At 50.6% G+C, this 19,067-nt stretch overlaps 2 protein-coding genes across 4 annotated transcripts in view; one reads left to right on the forward strand and one right to left on the reverse strand.

Annotated features, from left to right (window-relative positions):
- LOC144111136 (putative peptidoglycan muropeptide transporter SLC46) overlaps positions 1-19,067 on the forward strand; it is a 94,465-nt gene that overhangs the window by 37,135 nt on the left and 38,263 nt on the right. The gene's annotated exons all lie outside the window — the stretch shown is intronic.
- Positions 585-17,555, reverse strand: LOC144109391 (uncharacterized). Its single transcript, XM_077642174.1, has 5 exons — positions 17,114-17,555; positions 14,910-15,212; positions 11,464-11,634; positions 1,043-1,219; positions 585-869 (listed from the first exon to the last, which is right to left on the reverse strand). The coding sequence occupies exons 1-5, from the start codon at positions 17,315-17,317 to the stop codon at positions 630-632; spliced, it is 1,095 nt and encodes a 364-aa protein (XP_077498300.1). The 5' UTR covers positions 17,318-17,555; the 3' UTR covers positions 585-629.

A 19,067-nucleotide genomic window follows, 5' to 3' on the forward strand; every position in this document is an offset into this window, starting at 1 on the left:
GATTTAGCGGGTTGATGTGCTTTCCTCAGAAGGTGTTAATAATAATAATAATAATTGCCTTTGGAGGGAAAGGAAATGGCGCAGTATCTGTCTCATATATCGTTGGACACCTGAACCGCGCCGTAAGGGAAGGGTAAAGAGGGAGTGAAAGAGGAAAGGAAGAGAGAGGTGCCGTAGTGGAGGGCTCCGGAATAATTTCGACCGCCTGGGGATCTTTAACGTGCACTGACATCACACAGCACACGGGCGCCTTAGCGTTTTTCCTCCATAAAAACGCAGCCGCCGCGGTCGGGTTCGAATCAGAAGGTGTTTCAGAGCCCAGTCTGCTTACGTGGAGGAATGCGAAAGCATGTGTTTTGAGGAAAGGAGATGTCTTCAAGGAAAGGAAAGGGCTCAGTAGCTCTCAGATCTCGACATCTCGGTGGACACCTCACCCCGCGAGAACATGATCTCTGGCTATGTGAAGGTCAAATTTAGCGACACGCGAAGAGCGTAGTGAAACTTTCGTTTCAAAAGTGCAGGATTGAAATCAAGACATTAAAGACTGCGCACAATGACCCTAGATCGAACTCACTGCGCGAGCCATACACAGAGGAGGCGTGCTGCGTGTGGACACAAATTCTGTAATTTCAGTGGAGCGCCGGCGGAATCCATGGCGGCGCCATGCCCAGCAGAAGCGCGGAGAGCGCCAGGGCGATCAGGCTCTTCGCGGCGGGTCCCGGCCCGGGGGCGCCGTTCCAGAGGCCTGTGCACTCGATGCCGAAGCGCGCGAAGGACTCGCGCACGGCGCCCACCACGTACTGGCGGGCGCCCTTCTCCTTGCTGCAGTGGGTGGCCTTGAGTGCGGCCACGGCGCAGTCTTTGAACACCTGCAGGGTAAGGGGTACACGGGAGTGAATCCAAACTCGGGGCATATGCTGCGCAGTGGGTGGCGTTGGGGGCAGTGTTAGAGCATTTCTTGGCTGCCGCTAGCTAAGACTGCACCGTGGGCATTGCTAGACGGATGCGTGTTTGCCCCTCAGCCACCGACGAACGCATTCACCTTGAGCTCCTCGCAGATGTCCGCCTTTGCGTGGGCGTCCCGGGTGCGTATGATGCTGTAGCCCTCGCGCTGGCACTGCATCGTCTTCTGGCGCAGCTGCTCGAAGCGGCAGAAGCCACTGCCCACGCCGCCTTCCTCTTCGTCGTCGTAGCCGCCGCGTCCACCGCCAGGAGCGTCCTGAGGGGACGCACGAAAGCGTTCAGCGGATTCCATCGGTAGTTATCAATCGCTTATTCTTTGAAACTGCAATGAACGGACGCCACAAACGCTGCGGTGTCTTCAGGCATGGCGGCCCTAAGGTCGAGTAAAGCAGAAATTTGGGCAAGTTGGTACGTATCCATTTTGAAACAGCGCAACAAAGACGGGACGTGGAAACTGAGGTGTAAAGACAAACAAGCGCTGACTAACAACTGGGTTTATTGAAAAAAACACGCAAAATATATACAGAGTTAGGAAAGACTAATCGCCACCATAGTCAACTCATGCCACATGTGACGCCAGATATCCAATCTCCCCTTCGGAAAGGGCGACCAATGGGCAACTAATGCACGTTGCGCCTTTCTCACGTATAAGAAAAGCTTCAAAAACTTCTCGCGTCATCTTATCACAATGGCGAAACACGATATTAGTGTTCTTATAGTCGGGGGTACATTTGCATTTCTTGCAACGGAATGCACCTTTAGTGAGAGGGTCTCCTTCTGTTTTTCTTTTTTCGTACTCTTTTTCGTGTTTGAGTTTTGTGGACAGGGCGATTGAGCAAGCTTCGAAGGAGTTAGGGGTGCGTATTTTTCGTTATGTCGACGACTATTTGGTGTTTACCCCGCCAGACAGCCTGCCTAGAATGTTAGTCGATGTTCTTAAGGTGTTTAATGAGTACGGGCGTGGGCTAAAGTTTACAACAGAGGTACCCACGAACAAGGAACTGCAGTTTCTAGATTTAGTTTTGTTTTCCCGAGACAAGCACGTGTGCTGGTGTTATCGGCCAAGATCGGCTAAGCCCTTGTTAAACTTCAGGTCAGGTCATTCCAAGCTTATAAAACAAGGCATTATCTTGTCGTGCCTCCAATCGTCACTCAAGAAGTCCTGCCATGAAATGATTGGGGAGAGCATTGCAGCCCAATCAAACAGATTATGCGCGAATGGCTATCCGGCTCACCTCATTTCCAGGGCAGCGGAAAAATTGCTTAGGCACGTGAAGTATGGGGCTCGGCCGAGTGCAAGAAATGAAAATAAAAATAAAAGGCCGGCAGTGGTTCCATATGCGCACAGCATGTCCCATGGGCTCAAAAAAGTGGCAGGCAGATATGGCGTTGACGTCGTATTTTCTGCCCCGAAGAAATTAGGCAGAATGTGTAGACAGGTAAGGCAGAGGCAGGAGGGAAACAAAATGGCTTGTCAGGTGCGCCATGTTTCCCCTTATGTACCTTGCGAGGTAGGGGTAGTGTACCAAATTCCCTTCTCGTGTGGCGCCACATATATTGGCCAAACAGGAAGATGCATAAACAAGCGACTCATGGAACATGAGAACACCAGAAAAAAAGACCCCCTGTCACACGTGGCGGTCCACTGCAGAAGGTGCAAATGTAAACACGAAAAAGAGTACGAAAAAAGAAAAACAGAAGGAGACCCTCTCACTAAAGGTGCATTCCGTTGCAAGAAATGCAAATGTACCCCCGACTATAAGAACACTAATATCGTGTTTCGCCATTGTGATAAGATGACGCGAGAAGTTTTTGAAGCTTTTCTTATACGTGAGAAAGGCGCAACGTGCATTAGTTGCCCATCGGTCGCCCTTTCCGAAGGGGAGATTGGATATCTGGCGTCACATGTGGCATGAGTTGACTATGGTGGCGATTAGTCTTTCCTAACTCTGTATATATTTTGCGTGTTTTTTTCAATAAACCCAGTTGTTAGTCAGCGCTTGTTTGTCTTTACACCTCAGTTTCCACGTCCCGTCTTTGTTGCGCTGTTTCAAAATGGCCCTAAGGTCACTGGAACAACGTCGAGCCTCCGGTGCTCTGAACTATGCCAATTTCTTTCCCTTGGCGCGCACTGTGTGTCGCTATTCTCTTCCTCAAGCCTATGTCCAGTGTACGGTTTGAGGGTTTCGCTCTGCTTCCGGTCGTAGTGGCCTTTTGCCCGGCGTCCTGTTGCGTCAGTAGGCCACGGTTGCTGCGCACTCCATCCTTTTCTCGACTATTCTTGATTGGTCCATCAACGCAAGGCTAAAGCATTTTCTTGTCTTTGTAAAGCTGAATTCCGCGGAAGTTGAAACTCAGTTTAACGAAGTGAAGAGCAGCCGCGGATAATTTCGTTAAATCGGGAACTTCGTAAAATCGAGAGAGGAATTTCTCTGCCCTTCTAAACCTAAAATCGTAACGTAGCGGCACCCAAAGCTACCGCTGCATCACATTTGCCGCTAACCCAAGGGTGAGCACATGAAAAGTCCGCGAAGGCGGCCCCTATCGTCTGTCCGCTTGTGCGTGAAAGCGCCACCTGGTATAACGGATTCGAAGAGACAAGGTGGGAAGCGCCGAGTCCGTTGTTCCATGCAGCGGCGCAGCGTGCGGTTCCTTCAAATCAAAACTAGGGCCGGGACTAGGGTGCGTAGGCGTTACTGCTGGCACGCTAGCAACAAGCTGCGGGACACGTACATGAGTAAAATGTCAGATCATTCTTTCTTTGCTCGTTTACTCTTTTCTTCTAGAAAGAAACCTCGCGAGATCGAGTTTGGTGGTCAATATTGCTTTGTTATTTCGGGTTGATGAGAATATTGGAACATATGGGTACTTGCCAGGGAATCAAAATTTTCTCGTTAGATCGGGAACTTCGTAGAACCGGCTTTCCTCAGATCCGGTTTTAACTGTATATCCTGTGTCGATACCGAAAGGCACCGGACGCGATTCCAGCAAACGAAAGTGCGAACGAACACGCCGTGAAACGGACTGCCTCGCAGGGGTTTGCGTATACCTTCGTTGGGTATTCATTTTTTCACAAAAATCGAGTTCGGCTACTTCTTCCTGTTATTGATTTAATTATTTGCTGATTGATTGATTGATTGATTTATTTATTTATTGATTGATTAAACCGCAATGTAATTGCTGAACCGCAGCTATCGAGTTAAGATTGGGGTCACGTCGCGAATAGGTTATTAGCATGCTCTGTGTAGAGCTGTCGGCGTAAACAAAAGGCGCAGCAACGTTCGCTGAGTGGTGCGCTGACATTTGCGATGTGATGCCTTTAACAACTTGGTGTCAGCGATGACCGAATGTCTGAGCTTTGCCCCCCGGGACAATGAAACCGAGCTGAGGAACACACGGGCGCGCCCAGTGCAGTGCGTCCATCGCTGCCGGTGCTGAGTCAGCCCCACACTCTTAAAAAAAGATAGCATAAATGTAGTAAAAACGTATAAGTGCAGCAGTTTCTAAGTCTGAATTTATTTTACTACTTTATTACAAGCTATTTACTACCCTATTCAAGGTATAGTTAGTAAAAGTAGCCCTTGCTACATTTTTACTAACTATGGTTGCTTGTTAGTAAATTGTCAGTAAACGTTCCTTTAACCATAAAATAAAGTCAACTAATGTAACTGACAGTGTGAATAAATTTGTTTTGTAATTAAACATTTCTGCAGGTAAGTGCGGTTACGTAGACTAACATGTTTCTACAATCTCAATTTATTAATTCAAGGTTCAAGGTTCGTTTATTGCATGTTTATGGTAAAAGATTAGATAAACACTGGAACGCAGAAGGAGGCCCCAAGGTCAGAGACTGTGGACGGGACCTCCTGTAAGAACAATTGTAAAAAAGAATTACAGACAGCAAATGCAAAAAAAAAAAGTTGTTGGCATCATTAAAGAGTAGTGAGTGAAATACGAGAGATAATGCATACCCTATTTGAATGAAAAATGATTACACACCTAATAGCTTACAGACCAATACAAAACACAAATCATAGAATGATATAAATGACAGAACTAGTACCATTTACCATGTAAAATACTACTAGGGAGATTGTAGAAACTGACGAAGAGCGGATTTTAAGGCACAGATATTTGATGATTGCTTAATGCTAACTGGTAACGAGTTCCATAATGTGGTGGCAGAGAAACGAACTGTTTGCTTTCCGTAATTAGTGTTCGGTTTAGGGAGTAAAAAGTTACTGTGATTAGCAAAACGCGTGTCGTTGCGACGCGGATATTGGTCACTGCTAGTTAACGAAAAAGGAAGTAGATGAAAAAGAAGTAGAACAGATTTGTACATAAGGGTACATAATTTGTAGTCGATTATTTTGGGCACCGATAAAATATTGTATGATAGGAGCAGACGAGGGCCATTAACAGAGTAGTGACTATAAGTGATAATTCGAATTGCTGGTATCTTGGCTCAACGAGTAGGAGCCACTAGCTAGCAACTGAGAGTCAGGTTTACGGAGCATATATGACTGGTGGTTGTGGTGAAAAGATTTATTGGCTATACAAGGGACATATATTAGGCTGGGGCAAGCTAAAAAGATTGAAAAATAATAAGCCCATGCCTGCACCACTGACGTACAACAGGCTTAATCTAATTTGAAGATAAACGAAAAGGTCCGAGGGCAGTGGTATAATTTTACCACCCGTAGGTGGGGAAAATGGAAAAAAATGAAGGTGAGGGGAAGCTACATAGCGACTCACAGCCGTGGGAGCGGGCCCGGGGAGACTCCGCTGATCTCCCTTGGGACGTAGCGGAGACGGGTGAAATGGATAGGTTATATGGATGTCGGGAAAAGGGTTATGGGCGTGGGGATGGGAATAGGGACAGCTAGTTTTTGCTCTGATACTTCGAATGTCTCGACTCCATTGCTGGACTGCCTGGCCAGGACGGGGGGGGGGGGGGGGGAGGGGGGGGGAGGGGGTCGTCAAGATTGCCCAATGGTGCGGCTCCGCTCAAGGTATGCACGACCGCCCACCAAACGCAACGGGCTCCGGGAAACAGAGAACCTAACCCGGGGTCGGCTATTTCGGGCCCCTCCACAACTTTCAGGGTTTGTTTCCGACCTGCCAGCTTCTAACCGTCGAGTGCTTTTCGCGGTTTTTCAGACACCGGAAGTATGTGTGTTGTGATCCGGCCACGGAGAAAGACTATTTAGTAGTGGAAACTCCGCTGTCTGCGGCGACCAGAAAAGGTAACAAGCCCGCGGCGCCACTATCATGCTGGCGGCGCCTGGCGGCCTGGAAAGAAACTACTGCTGTTTCGGTTGCCAAGGCAACCGGTCGAGCTTGTTGCTCCCGTTCGGCCGCGCGCGCCTGACTCCTATTGATGGCACTCTCGCGCGCTTCTTTACCGCTGGTAGCCGGAAGAGCAACTGGTGCTGCGCTTCAATCATTTGAGCACAGTAAAAAAATAAAACGCGTTCTTTTCCATGACCGCTATAAGATGATCTGTACTTTCTGGTTGTACGCAGGGCTATTCTTTGACACCCGCGCGATGACTTTGATTGGATGGGTATAAGCGCTGCTGGCATTCGTCGAAGGCAAACATGCCTTCACGTTCGTCGAGCATGTGACCACGCTGAGTTTCATGTGCTGGAGGAGAACGCGGGCGTCGTACGGCGCAGCGTTTATGACTACAAGTCAGCCGAGAAGGCAACAAGCGGCTACAACTTCTCACTTTGCTCACCTTCTCCCTGCAACACTTGTAACCGCTTTTGCAATTTCGAACACCTGCATCCCATCTTAGTCTAGAAAATTCCGAAGGAGGCCGCACTGCGCGTAGCAGGGCTGTTAGTATTACTGCCCTCGAACAGACACCGACAAGAACTGTTGCTGTTTGACTTAAGGGCGCAGAAATACAACTTCCCGGCGTGCCCGCTGAAGCAAACACCCGCGTCGTCTGCTTGTCGTCTACTTTGAGCGGGCGCTGCCGGAGAGCACGCCGGAGCCGCCTGCCCAAGAGCTGCATTTTTTTTTTCGCTGTGGCTTCTACAAGGCGCCGCATGGTGCCGCCACTGCATGTGGCCCCGTCGGCGCATACAATTGTGACTTTATCTGGTCGCCTGCGCTCTCTCGCGCTGACGGGAGTTTCACCACCTATATAGTCTTGCTCCGTGGACCCGGCCAATAGAGGCTTAGATCGTCAGCCTGTCGGCCCTCTGGCCCTCGGCGCCATGACCTAACACCTCCGGGGGGATCCCCCTGTGCTTTCAACCAACCAACCATGCACTTATTTTCTCCCCTAGCTTGCTCCGCTCCTACTGAGGAGGGAGTGTTCAAGGCTGGGCTGACTGGGCCACAAACGAAGAACGTGCCATAGGGTGAGATGACCGGGGCCTACTCCGCCGGTACTCCACAACATCGACGGTTTTCGCACTGGTCGTACTACGCCCGCCTACCTCGGTGTCCCGCAATGACCCCAATGGCGCCGCGGTCGGCCGTGAGGCTGCCTCCCCGGGGACATCGGGGACACCGCGCGGACCTGGTTTCTCCGTAACGAGAAACCGGCGCGTTGGTCGCCAGACGTGCACACCCCCGCGTGCGGAGGGAAGTAGCATGTATTTAAAAACCTTTAAACTTTGTACATGCCTTCTGTGCCGGATTTCGTGGGTCAGCCTTCGTGTGTCTCCAGGCCTGCCTCCGCTCAGGCATCGGACCGCACGAGCGCGACTGGCCCTCACAGTCGCTTGGGAGTCGCTGCCACTCCCATGGGGTTTTGCATCCCCAGAGGACGGGCCCGGCCAACCCATCCCCACCGCTGGCGTTGCACCGGAACAAAGCCTAGCAGGCGAAACTGCACTGGCCCGGGAAGTATGCTTGGATCAGCCCGTAATGGCCGATTCTCACGACGGTCCGTTCGCCCGCGGTCCGCGCATCACGTGTTCGTGCGTCACCAAATCGAGAGGCGTGCTGTCGGCCAGGGGACTGGACAACCAAGGAAGTTCAAGTGCCTCTCCCATCGCGGGAATTAGCGGCGGCCCGCGAAGACGCGCGTGCTAGCTCTGGCAACCACTGCTCTTGCCATTATTTCGGCTGCCGCATTTCGCTGAGTGGCGTTGAACTGGCGCGCTGTTTTGACAAGCTGCACTGCATTCGCTACCATGACGAAGCGATCGACTCGGCTAGCAAGACGACCCAGGCCATTGACGAATTGGACAATGGGCCGCACCTGAACCATTCGATCACAGTCATGGGTCGGGAGAAAAAACCAGTTTGGCCAGCATTGTCAAACGCTTTAAAATAATCTGGCAACAGTGGTACACCCAGCGCATCGTCTGCTCTTTTGGTCCGTCGCATCCGCTTGACGTCATCGGATTGCAGGCCAGTTTTTAGTGGCGCATGAACACGTGATGCGCGGGCCGCGGGCGAACGGACCGTCATGTGAATCGGCCATAAGGGACCGGTCCTTAAGAACACTTGGTGGAGGTCCCAAAGTGGCGGTGGCCGCCGGACGGGCGTGCCCGACTAAGGCTTGTTGGGCCTGCAATTCGTGGCAGCCGAGCAAGGTCACCTCCCAGTCCTCAAGGGTTGGGTTGGGGATGGGGGAATAGCCGGGTTAGAGGCGCAGGCACACAACCTGTGATAAGTGCCCGAAGACACCGCTCTACAGTGCGGGCAGCTGCCGCTAAAGCTGGGGTCACAATGTTTTAGGGCTGCTGGGCACAGCAATGCATTGGTGATAAGGCGGAGGAGGAACCGCACATCCACATTCTTGAGGACGTTACATGGACTGTATGTTGCAGTATCTTTGGAGGTATAGACCGGATTAATATGGGGTTCCAGATCGGGTGGGGCGGAGAAAACAGCCCGGTGGGAGAGCGCGCGGGTGGCTGCGTCTGCTGCCTCGTTTCCTGCCAACCCCTGATGAGCCCATATGAAATAACGGTGTACGGGGTCCGTATCCCGTATGCAATATCGGTAGATTATATTGGCTAGGAAGGGAGTGCAGCCTTGTTCGACGTTCCGACAGACCCCTCGCCAGTCGGTGAGTATGTATTTTGAATCGGAATGTGAGGCCGCGACAGCAATCGCGACTTCTGCTTTTGTTGCACGGCGGGCTCTGAAGGTGAGGCCTTTAACTGTGTGTCTGTTGTGAACTACGGCGACAGTGTACCATCCCCGGTGGTGAGGGCGGAGGTGTTCACGTAGTATACACCTATTCTGTTGTCATAATGTCGGGCTAGGGCTTCCGCTCGTGGCAGGCGCCGACAAATATGGCCTTCGCTCATGCTCCCTCAAGACTGAGAAAGATTTACCTCTGCATGCGCAGTGCCCGTGTGACGCGTGTATGACCCTTTATGGTTTGTGCTTTTCTTGCATTCTGGACCTTTGTGTGTGCTCGACAAGGTTGTTTGATGCCATCGCCTCGCATAATTTCTACATGTAATGCTCAATAAGCCTACACCTAATCGTGTGATTTCCGGCCAGCACGCTCTGATAGCTCTGACTCGTTTCGGGAAATAGTCAAATTGACCACGAAGCTTTATTTTTACAGTGTGCACAAATTAACAAGCCACGCCAGCACACCGTGCGAAGAACCTAGCAATATATACGAAAAGTTTCTACCCATTTTTTCTTTGTAAATACTACTAGCTTTTTGTTTGCGACTCTAGTGCTCTTCACTAGCTTCTTGAGGTAGTACTGGTCAGTAGTTAATTAGTGAATTCCCCGACCTTTTTCTTAAGAGTGTAATATACGCTTCCCATTAGTAACTGCAGCTAGTGACTAGGTAGCAGCCATTACTAACCTTCCCTCTAGTAACTGCGGGTAGCAGCCGTTACTAGCTCACTGGGTTAGTAACTGTTACTAACCTTCCTGTTACTGACTGTTACTAAACTTCCCGTTAATAACTGCAATTACTAACTGGGTTGTAACATAAGTGACAGCTAGTTACTACCCCAATGTTAGTAAGTACTGATACCTTTTTTCTAAGAGCGCATCCGCCACCGCGAGACGCTTACCTCCGTTTACTGTCCCCATTTCTCAGGTCGAAAGGTTGGAAAGGCACTATGCTAGGCGAGAGCTTTCGGAGTGTTTTCAGAAGACGTATTCGGCGCCTCTAACGTCCGAACATGCAGTCGATGGCGTCCTGCAAGTCTTTGTACATCATAAGCAGCCCTGAGCTCCTCATTTGAATGCCACAAGCGACGCAACAGGCTGTGACCCTCAAGACTTACACCAGGCAGTGCTCCAGACTTCGCACCGTGAAGTCTGTCAGTGCATCATCATCAGCCTGACACGCCCATGTAGGCCAAAGGTATCTCACATGTCTCTCCAATTAACCCTGTCCCTTGACAGCTGCGCCCACCCTATGCCCGCAAACTTCTTAACCTCATCTACCCACCTAACTTTCTGCCGCTCCTTGTTACGCTTGCCTTTTCTTGGAATTCACTCCGTTACCCTTCAGAACCAGCAGTTACCTTGCCTTCGCATTACGTGCCCTGCCCAAACTCATTTCTTCCTCTTAATTTCGACTTGGATGTCATTAACCTGCGTTTGTTCCCTCATCCACTCTGCCCGCTTCCGGTCTCTTAAGTTACACCTATCGCTTTTCTTTTCACAACTCGCTGCGTTTCCCTTAACTTGAGCTGGACCCTTTTCGTTAGCCTCCATGTTTCAGCCCCGCAGGTGAGCAGTGGTAAAATACAACGGCTATATACTTTTCTCTTGAGGGATAATGGTAACCTGCTATTCATGACCTGAAAGAACCTGCCATAAGCGCTCCACCCCATTCTTATCCTTCTAGTCATTTCCTTTCATGATCCGGATCAGCTGTCACCACCTGCCCTAAGTAGATGTATACCCTTAGCAGTTCCAGCACTTCACTGCAAATTATGAACTCCTGTTCCCTTGCTGGACTGTTGAACATTGCTTTGGTTTTCTGCACGTTCATTTTTAGACCCACCGTTCTGCTCTGCCTCTCTAACTATTGATCATGGTTTGCAGTTCACCTCCCGAGTGACTCAGCAAGGTATTGTCATCAGCGAATCCTAGATTATTTAGGTATTCTTCATTAACTCTTATCCATAACTGCTCCCAATTCAGGCTTCGGAATACCTCCTGTAAACAGGCGATGAATAGCATTGGCGAGATCGTGTCTTCTTGCCTGACGCCCTTCGTTATTGGAATTTTATTCCAATCTTTATGGAGGACAATGGTACCTGTGCAGGTTCTAGTTTAATCTTCGAGTATTTTGACATAAGGCTCTTCTACGCCCTGATTCCTCAATTCCTGCATGACTGCTGAGGTTTCTACTGAGTCAAATGGTTTCTCGTAACCAATAAAAGCTATACATAGGGGTTGGTTATATTGTTAGCATTTCTCTGTCACCGGATTGATAGTGTGAATGTGATCTATTGTGGAATAACATTTACGAATGTCTGCCTGATCATTTGTCTGCACAAGGAGTTTCGCAAAGGGTGCGAGAGAGAGAGAGAGGGGCCGTGCCTGGTAGTCGCCCGTGTGTCGCTCCTTGCAGGCCGAGCTGTACTCCTTGAGCACGGTGTGCGAGAATCGCAGCAGCCGGTCCATCAGCTCCTGGTTGCCCTGGCACTCCTCGTTCTGGAAGATGGGCTTGACGCAGTCCTTGTAGTCCCGAACCGCGCGACAAGCCTTTGCCTGCGCCGCGCGTGCCTTTGAATCACGCGACGTCATGTCTGGCAGCCGGTTGAGTTCGGTTGATTGTGCTTGGCATTCATTCGAAACAGAACTCGGCCATATTAACCACATTATTAAAGGAGAAAATGCTATAGCACTTAGGTCTCCTGCTATGGTGTTTACAAGTCGAGTCTAAGTTTCTTGCAATTTTCCCGCCAAAAAAAATTGGAGGGGACAGATGAGTTTCTTGTTTAAGGTATGATGCCATAGCGTTGATGGCATATATCAGGAACTGGTCATCCTCGACTTTACAGTAGTAGACCCCTGAGAGTCCTCATATCACTCCAGACGCAATCGCAGCACTGCCCTGCGATGGCGTGTGCTGCCACAGCTGAGGCTTGTGGGATCCACGGTGTTCAGTTTGCTCAGAATCTGTTGAGCAAGTTGTGATGCCACAGGGTGACGTGATCTAGTTGGCCCATCTTGGTTCCCCCCGGACACTTCCTGCTCACAACGCCGACTAAGGCGACCCAGGATTTTCTCCAGAACGGGAGATTTTAGGCTAACTTGTTAAGAAGACGCCGGTTGAAACTGGTTCCATTACCCTCATATATATGCATGAGTCATCACCTTCAAGAATGTTCGGGTACCTACCATTGGATTATCATATGAGATTTTACTAACCCGACCAAGTAATCCGCCTTACTCCACCTACTAGTCTACTTTAATCCATTTCCTGGGGTGGGCCTAGTTCCATTTTTTTTTTTGGGGGGGGGGGGGGGGGGGGAGGGGGGGTCTTATGGAATTTTGGGGTTGGGCCAACTTCAATATTCTGGGGTTCACCTGCAACCTGTCAAGGTGGGCAGGTTGCCACCGCCCATGGTGAACAATTCTTGATGATGTCACAATGTAATGGGTTCTTAAGACTGAAAACGGCGCGAAAAACGGGACAAGGTAGAAGCAACGCACACACAGCACACAGTTTTCAGTCTTGAATCATGAACGAACTGGCCCAACAATCCTCCCTTTTGTTGTAATGGGTTCTGTCCCGACCAATCAGGGAAGTTCGGGGCAGACAAGCCAGAAATTTTCTGTTAGACGACAACGTAAATGTTATGGCAATAAAAAATGGGACCCTGGGACAACGACATGCAAAGGTTGCCACCCGTCTTCCTGACAAGGGACATGCAAACGTATTGAGCACACACACGCGCGCGCGCGTAGACACATACGCACGCACGCACACTCATGCGCAGTCATTTTAATCATTTTCCAGTTTTTTTTATTAATCTAGTTAATCAGCCCAAATTAAGGCTACGCGAACACAACAAAATATATAAAATGGTAAAGAAAACTTTGCTGAACAGAGTCATGATTGCACGCCAAGTGTATGCAGTCCGATGTACATTGAATGCAAAGCCATATACGGGAGTCGAAAGCAACACGGGAGATCATGGAAGCTAGATTAGTAAAAAAACTGGAAAAAAAAGATTGCGTGGGCACTCCCTCAGTATCGCTATCAAGGAAGGAGATGGTGTTTCTTGATGGCGCGAACAGTGGCTTGCTGCGTGATAAGATTGAGGGAAGATTCTCGCAGTGTGCAGAAACCTGCATGTGCGTTGGGTGAAAACCAGCCGAAAGCTAGCGCAAGTGGTGGCCTCTCCGTTTCGTCCTGTGTTTCGAGCGCTACATTTTTCGCAGACATCCTCATTGCTGACTGCCAATAAAAGCAAAGTAGAAAGGAGCTCGCAAGGAGCACAACCTACTCTCTCTCTGTCTAGTCGCCGCGGTCATTCAGTGGCTATGGCGTTGGGCTACCGATCTCAAGGTCGGGGGATAGAATCCCGACCGCGGTGGCCGCATTTCAATGGCGGCAAAATGACACAACACCCGTGTGCACATTAAAGGTCCGCAGGTGGTCGAAATTAATCCGGAGCCCTCGAATATGGCGCCCCGTATAGCTTGCGTCTCGCTACGGGTCGTTAATCCCGTACACTTGCTCTGTCCATTAGGAACTGAAATCTTCCGCCGTTTAATTTTGCAACTCCCATAAGTCTTACGTAATGGCCTGGGATTGCAGTACGTTCGCTGTTCCAAGCTGTGTAGGTTCGCGTTATTGCTCGCATTTTAGCTGCTTTGAGTGAAATTCGTTGGCATCAGTGCATTAAATTTCAAAGCAGATCCCTCCGAGTGCTGCCCGACGGACGCCAAGAACGCATTGGCTCTGCGGTGGGAAAGGTAAACTGGCTATCTGTCCCTCGTAATAAGGCCGTGGTGCGGCCACGATGCGTTATTTCCGCGAACGTCCCGTGCAGCACTGCTCAGTGCGAGCATGTGCGGAAGGGCTCAGCGTTAACAGCCGCGGAGCTTCTCCGAGACTCACTGCACGCAAAACGCGTTACGGCACTGCGTCAGCACAATAGCACTCGTGCAGTGGCAGCCGAAACCTTGCGTCGGGGTCGCGCAGGTGACGGCGGTGTTGGCGTGAGCTTCAAGTCAGCGCCGCCTTCTCTGCGCAGGTGGCCAGTCCCCTTCATCACAAGCAAATGAACCCGCAGATGCACGTGCGTCTTCTATGATAGCCGTCTCATCTAACGCGTAAAAAACACGCCTGTCAAGAGTAAAACAGTTAATACCTCCGCGTCGTCCTGGGAATTGATCGCGTCTCTTTGCCTGTGACGTGTTTTGAGGGAGCGCATAACGCTTTTCAAAGGTTGTAGTAAGTTATTTTCTGCAAGAAGCTTCTGAGTCGCACGGACACCACAGCACCTCAAGATGGTGTCGTGATGACAGCTGCAGTCGCGAGAGTGGTTGCTTGAGAGAGGCGTCTGCAAACGGATGATGTAACCATGAGACGACTAATTCTGCACCGCCATCCATGCCTTCTTGTGCCACCTGATGTCACCCGCCCCAGAGTATAACCTTTAGTGGGCTTCTCCTCTGTCACTCACCTGTGTTCTGTTCCGAGCATTTCATGTGTAGTTTACCTTTAATGTGAGCCTCAGCTAGAAAAACTATCTGCTCGCATTTGCTGCGTGACGTGTTTTTCGATCCACTAACGTTGCGCCTGCCCTCGTTTTCTGTCGATTTCAGGGGCGCTCGAAACTAATTTTTTTGGATAGCGTTTTTGGGGTTCGAAAACAGTTAGCATTACTATGGCGCAGAACTTGTTTTCGTACCACGAGAGTCGTATATTTTGAAAATTAAAGGCGGGCTTCCCTGAAACCCCCTGTGCATTTGCTGCGCGCTGCGCCGTCGTGTAGCATTGGCCGGGCGCTGTGTCCGACCGCGCGCACCTGCTCCTTGTAGACGTTGATGGACCCGACGAAGTTCTGGAAGGTGGAGCCGCACTTCATGTGGTGGTTGATGAGCGCCTTTCCGTCGCAGCTGGCGCTCATGAGGCCCGCGGCGCCCCCGGCGGCGTACTCCTGGCGGCTGCTCGTCGAGCAGCTCCAGTTGTAGTCGTTCACGTTCGCGCGCATCCTCTGGCGCTCGCGGACCGTCAGGTCGGCCACGCGGTGGCAGCGGGTCCTGTTCAGCGCCTTGCCCACGCACGCCGTGTACTGGTGCAGCCGCTGGCACGACTGGCCCCGCTCGCCCTGGGCCCGCGGTGAACAGCCCGGTGAAGCGACCGACCGCGCCAGTATTGCGCGAAGGGTACAGAGGTAAAAGTCGCCATGGGTAAATATAGTTCCTTTTGTAATCTGTATTTTTTCCCGCAACTTTACTTCAATTCACAACCAGCGCACACGCTCGTTTTACTCGTCGGCAGTACTACGAAGGCCGTAGAAGAGGCATACGAGATCAAGCTCGAGCGTGCCATTAATAATGCTCTCTGAAAATCGCTTAGCGCAGCTTTGCCGCGGCACAGCTTCAGCTCTCGCCCCGTCAGTGATTTCCACTGCTTTGTTATTTTCAAGTTCCTAGGGTAGTGTAGGGACACATCGCCAACTGAAATCTATACTTGGAAGAATCGACTGTTGGAAGAGTTGGTGCATGACTCGGAGAGACAAAGCGCAAGAGTAGACAGGACAAACGAAAGACGAACACCAACAAGGCTCTTACTGCAACGGTAGTTTATTGCGCGAGCTCACCTTTTATAGCAAGGTGCAAGGAAAAAGCAAGCAAACAAAATACACGCATGACTGCGATTGCACTAGACTACCGCGTTGCAGTAACCGCCTTGTCCGTGTTCGTTCGTCCTGTCCACTCTGGAGCCTTGTATCTTAGACTACACTTATATAGACTTTCCCAGGATAATACTGAGCTTCTGTACTCATTTCCTGTTTCTTTTAAAATGTCTGCGTAACTCGCTCATATATGAAATACGACTGCGAAGGCGAACCAAAAATGGGATGCTTACGTCAGAACTAATACGCTGGCGCCTTTATCGCAGACAGGTCAGCATAGAAACCATCAATGACGCTTGTGAAGCAGCACAACCTTTTTTTTTTCCTGGCTGTCCCGTATTGCCAAACGATTCAAGTCCCGGGAAATGTGCACAAACACCTCTAGTTTGCATGGCTGCCAGCACATGCCGAATGACAACGAACACGGCAAAAGGCGGAACGGCATTTTTCCGGGCTAGACGCTGCGATTCTATTTGGGAAACACATAACACGTCGGTGACTGACAAGTTTAATGAAAGGAGCGAAATATATAGGTGGGAGGAGGGAGAGAGGTTTGTGCGCACGGCAAAAGGGGGCGGAACAAAAACAAAAATTAAAGGATAAGTTCACCTAGGAAGGCGTCAACGCGAGCAGAGACCGGCACAAGCCAAACAACATAAAGCCGCGTTGCATACCAATTCCACGTGTAGAGACAGAACCCCACCGATCACCGAGAATGTGTATAAAAGGTAAGTGCAAAATATTTACCAAGGCTGCAAAACCCAGATGCTGAAAGGACCAAAGCTGCGTGAAAAAAAAAGCGCCAACAAACACAGTACGCCGAGCTTAGAGATTTAAAACTTGATGAACAAAAAGTTGGTAAAGAGAAAAATGTGAAATAATGAGACCATCGGCTCTAACTGAGAAGGAAGTGGAGTCAAACCCAATAAAAATTCAACGGAAACTCGGCAAAAAAAACTAAAACTAAAACTTAATGTAGGTGAATGAAACAAAATGGGGTACTGTACATGAATCTAAACAATAAAAGGTCTACGGAAACCAGAACAGCTCGATCGTAACACTACACGCGTGCTCCTTGCCGTTGCTCTTTAAGTCACGTGGCCACAGCGATCCAACAAGACGACACCGCCGGCATTCTGTTTTTCGGGCTATTCTGACGCATCCTCGATGCGTAGCCACTTTATATGGCATATCTTTGTGGCTGCAGCACAAAAAACAAAACAGGACGACGTGCGGAAGTGTGAAGCATGAGTGCTGAACTTCCGGCGTTACTTTGTTTGCCTGCGGACTGCGGGAAGTTGAGAGCTCGTGCTTCTTCCGTGCGACCACCAAGGGCAAGCAGTCCCCCCGTCCTCACTCGTGGCGCTCACCCTCGTGTAGAGGCGCATCACCTCGTCCAGGTTGCGCTCGCACATGGCGCGCAGCTCGAGGTAGGCCTCTTCGCGGCACCGAGACTGCGCCACCTGGGCCGCCCTGCGGGCACCCTCCCTGGCGAGCCGGCCGCGCATGGCCAACGCAGGCGGCCCGCCGGCGGCGTCGCCGTAGTCGTCCGGCCGGTACAGTCCCCCCACCATCAGCGCCGCCGCCGTCGTCGGCCGCCGCCCCCACCTGCAGGCTCTGCTGGGCGAGGCCGCAGCCCATGGACGCCAGGGCGAGTAGCAGCCGCAGCGGCGCCCCCGCCGCCATTCCGACCCGACCCCCGATCACGGCCGTCCGCTGGACGAGGCGACGATGGTGATGACGATGCGGCGCACTTCCTTCCCATTTGCGTCCGGCATACACGCTGCTGGACCCGACCTAGAAGAAGACGAAGGAGGAAAGAAATGCGGTGGTGCGAACAACAGACTACCGGCAGATCCCCTTGCTAATTGTACCCAAAATTTCCGAACCTAAACAATCTTTTAGTAATTTTCATGTATTCGTTACTCTAACCTTGTCGCCCGTTTTTTATTTTATTTTCGCTTTAATTAATCTGTGCCTAATTACCCAAAACACTACAATTACCCTAGCACAAGTTTACCCTGGCCAATCCCCCGCAACAGAGGACAACAATAACTGATTCAAATTGCGAGGCGATCCTCGCTAACGATTCTGAATTCCTACTTCCTTTTGCCCATGCACAAAATTCATCTATATTCAAGGCTGCGATTCTCTGCCTATAAAGCCCTCATCCTGAGTCCTGACTTGCCCATCTCACAGGAATCGATTTCTTCGTATTTTAATCGGCAAACCTTCGCGCGAGTACTTTCGTGAAAAACGCTTTTGCGCACCTGTCACTTGCCGCCTGTGTCTTGGCCAATGCCCCGTAGTCGGTACCTGCCAATTATCTCATCCGGAGAGTAACAACGGCAGGTGACGCAATGCTGTTAAGAGCGATAGATGCCTCTGTTGTAGTCGCCGTACAACTTGAGAGAAAACTCTTGCGTTAGCCTATTGGTTTTGTTCACCCTGGACAATGAATTCAGAACCGCATACGGCCACTTCTACTTCGGTGGCTGTTTCAGGACGGTTCACCAGCAATTGTCGCATTGTCTTTCGTAGTCTTCGCAGTGTTTCGTAAGTAAGATCTTGGCCCCACCACTGACCAATGAGCCAATCTGGGCGATTCAGAATTGTGCATGATCATTCTCATGAGAGCGCTATCCACTGAGGATAAGCCATGTGTGCCCACCAGGCACACATGGCACATTCTCAGCGGCCACCAGGACCTTTTATGCACGTGAGTCGCGAAGTTGGCTCTGTAAGGACAAGGGACATCTATCGGTGTTTTGCCTTTAGCCCCGCGAAATGGGGGTTGGGGGGGGAGATTTGGCTTTTTTCCCTTTCGTGTTCCCAGTACTGTGAATTCCTGCATGTCTTCTAGTTGCCCGTCGTGTGCTTCGGCGTATGCTTTTGCTATTCACCCTTTACCGTGTCCCAAGCTAACCGTCGCGATCCTTTTATAGCGATAGCTACGTAGGAAGCTTTCTCAGGTAAGCGTTCCCGCTTTCGCATGCCGCAGCCGAGGCCTCCCGCAGTGATGTGGACAAGTAATCGTCTCCAGGTGAGCAGTAGGGGGCGCTTTGAGAGCGCACCAAGCTTGATCATGTGATCTACACGGGTATTATCCATGTGACCGCCTTATTTGCAACTCTGAAAAATGTGTGCTTACGTAGCCCCCTCTCCGATAATGTGGGCTGAGGAGAGAGCCATCCGAGGTGGCTGCTGTTCAGGTCGGACAGGGGCACTCCGAATAATGTGCCATGTATGGTGACGTGATTGACGTGGGACATGTGACGTATGTCCATGTGCAGTAGCTCTTGTGGTACAGCTGTCGCTGGTACA

The sequence above is a fragment of the Amblyomma americanum genome, chromosome 11 (assembly GCF_052857255.1).
Source record: "Amblyomma americanum isolate KBUSLIRL-KWMA chromosome 11, ASM5285725v1, whole genome shotgun sequence".
Lineage (NCBI taxonomy): Eukaryota > Metazoa > Arthropoda > Arachnida > Ixodida > Ixodidae > Amblyomma > Amblyomma americanum.

Excerpts from the sequence above, each read along its gene's own strand:
- LOC144109391 (XM_077642174.1), bottom strand. The coding sequence starts at position 17,317 with ATGGTGGGGGGACTGTACCGGCCGGACGACTACGGCGACGCCGCCGGC. Across the intron at positions 11,635-14,909 it reads TCAACGTCTACAAGGAGCAG|GCAAAGGCTTGTCGCGCGGT; the intron begins GTGCGCGCGGTC and ends CGCGCGGCGCAG. Across the intron at positions 870-1,042 it reads ACATCTGCGAGGAGCTCAAG|GTGTTCAAAGACTGCGCCGT; the intron begins GTGAATGCGTTC and ends CTTACCCTGCAG.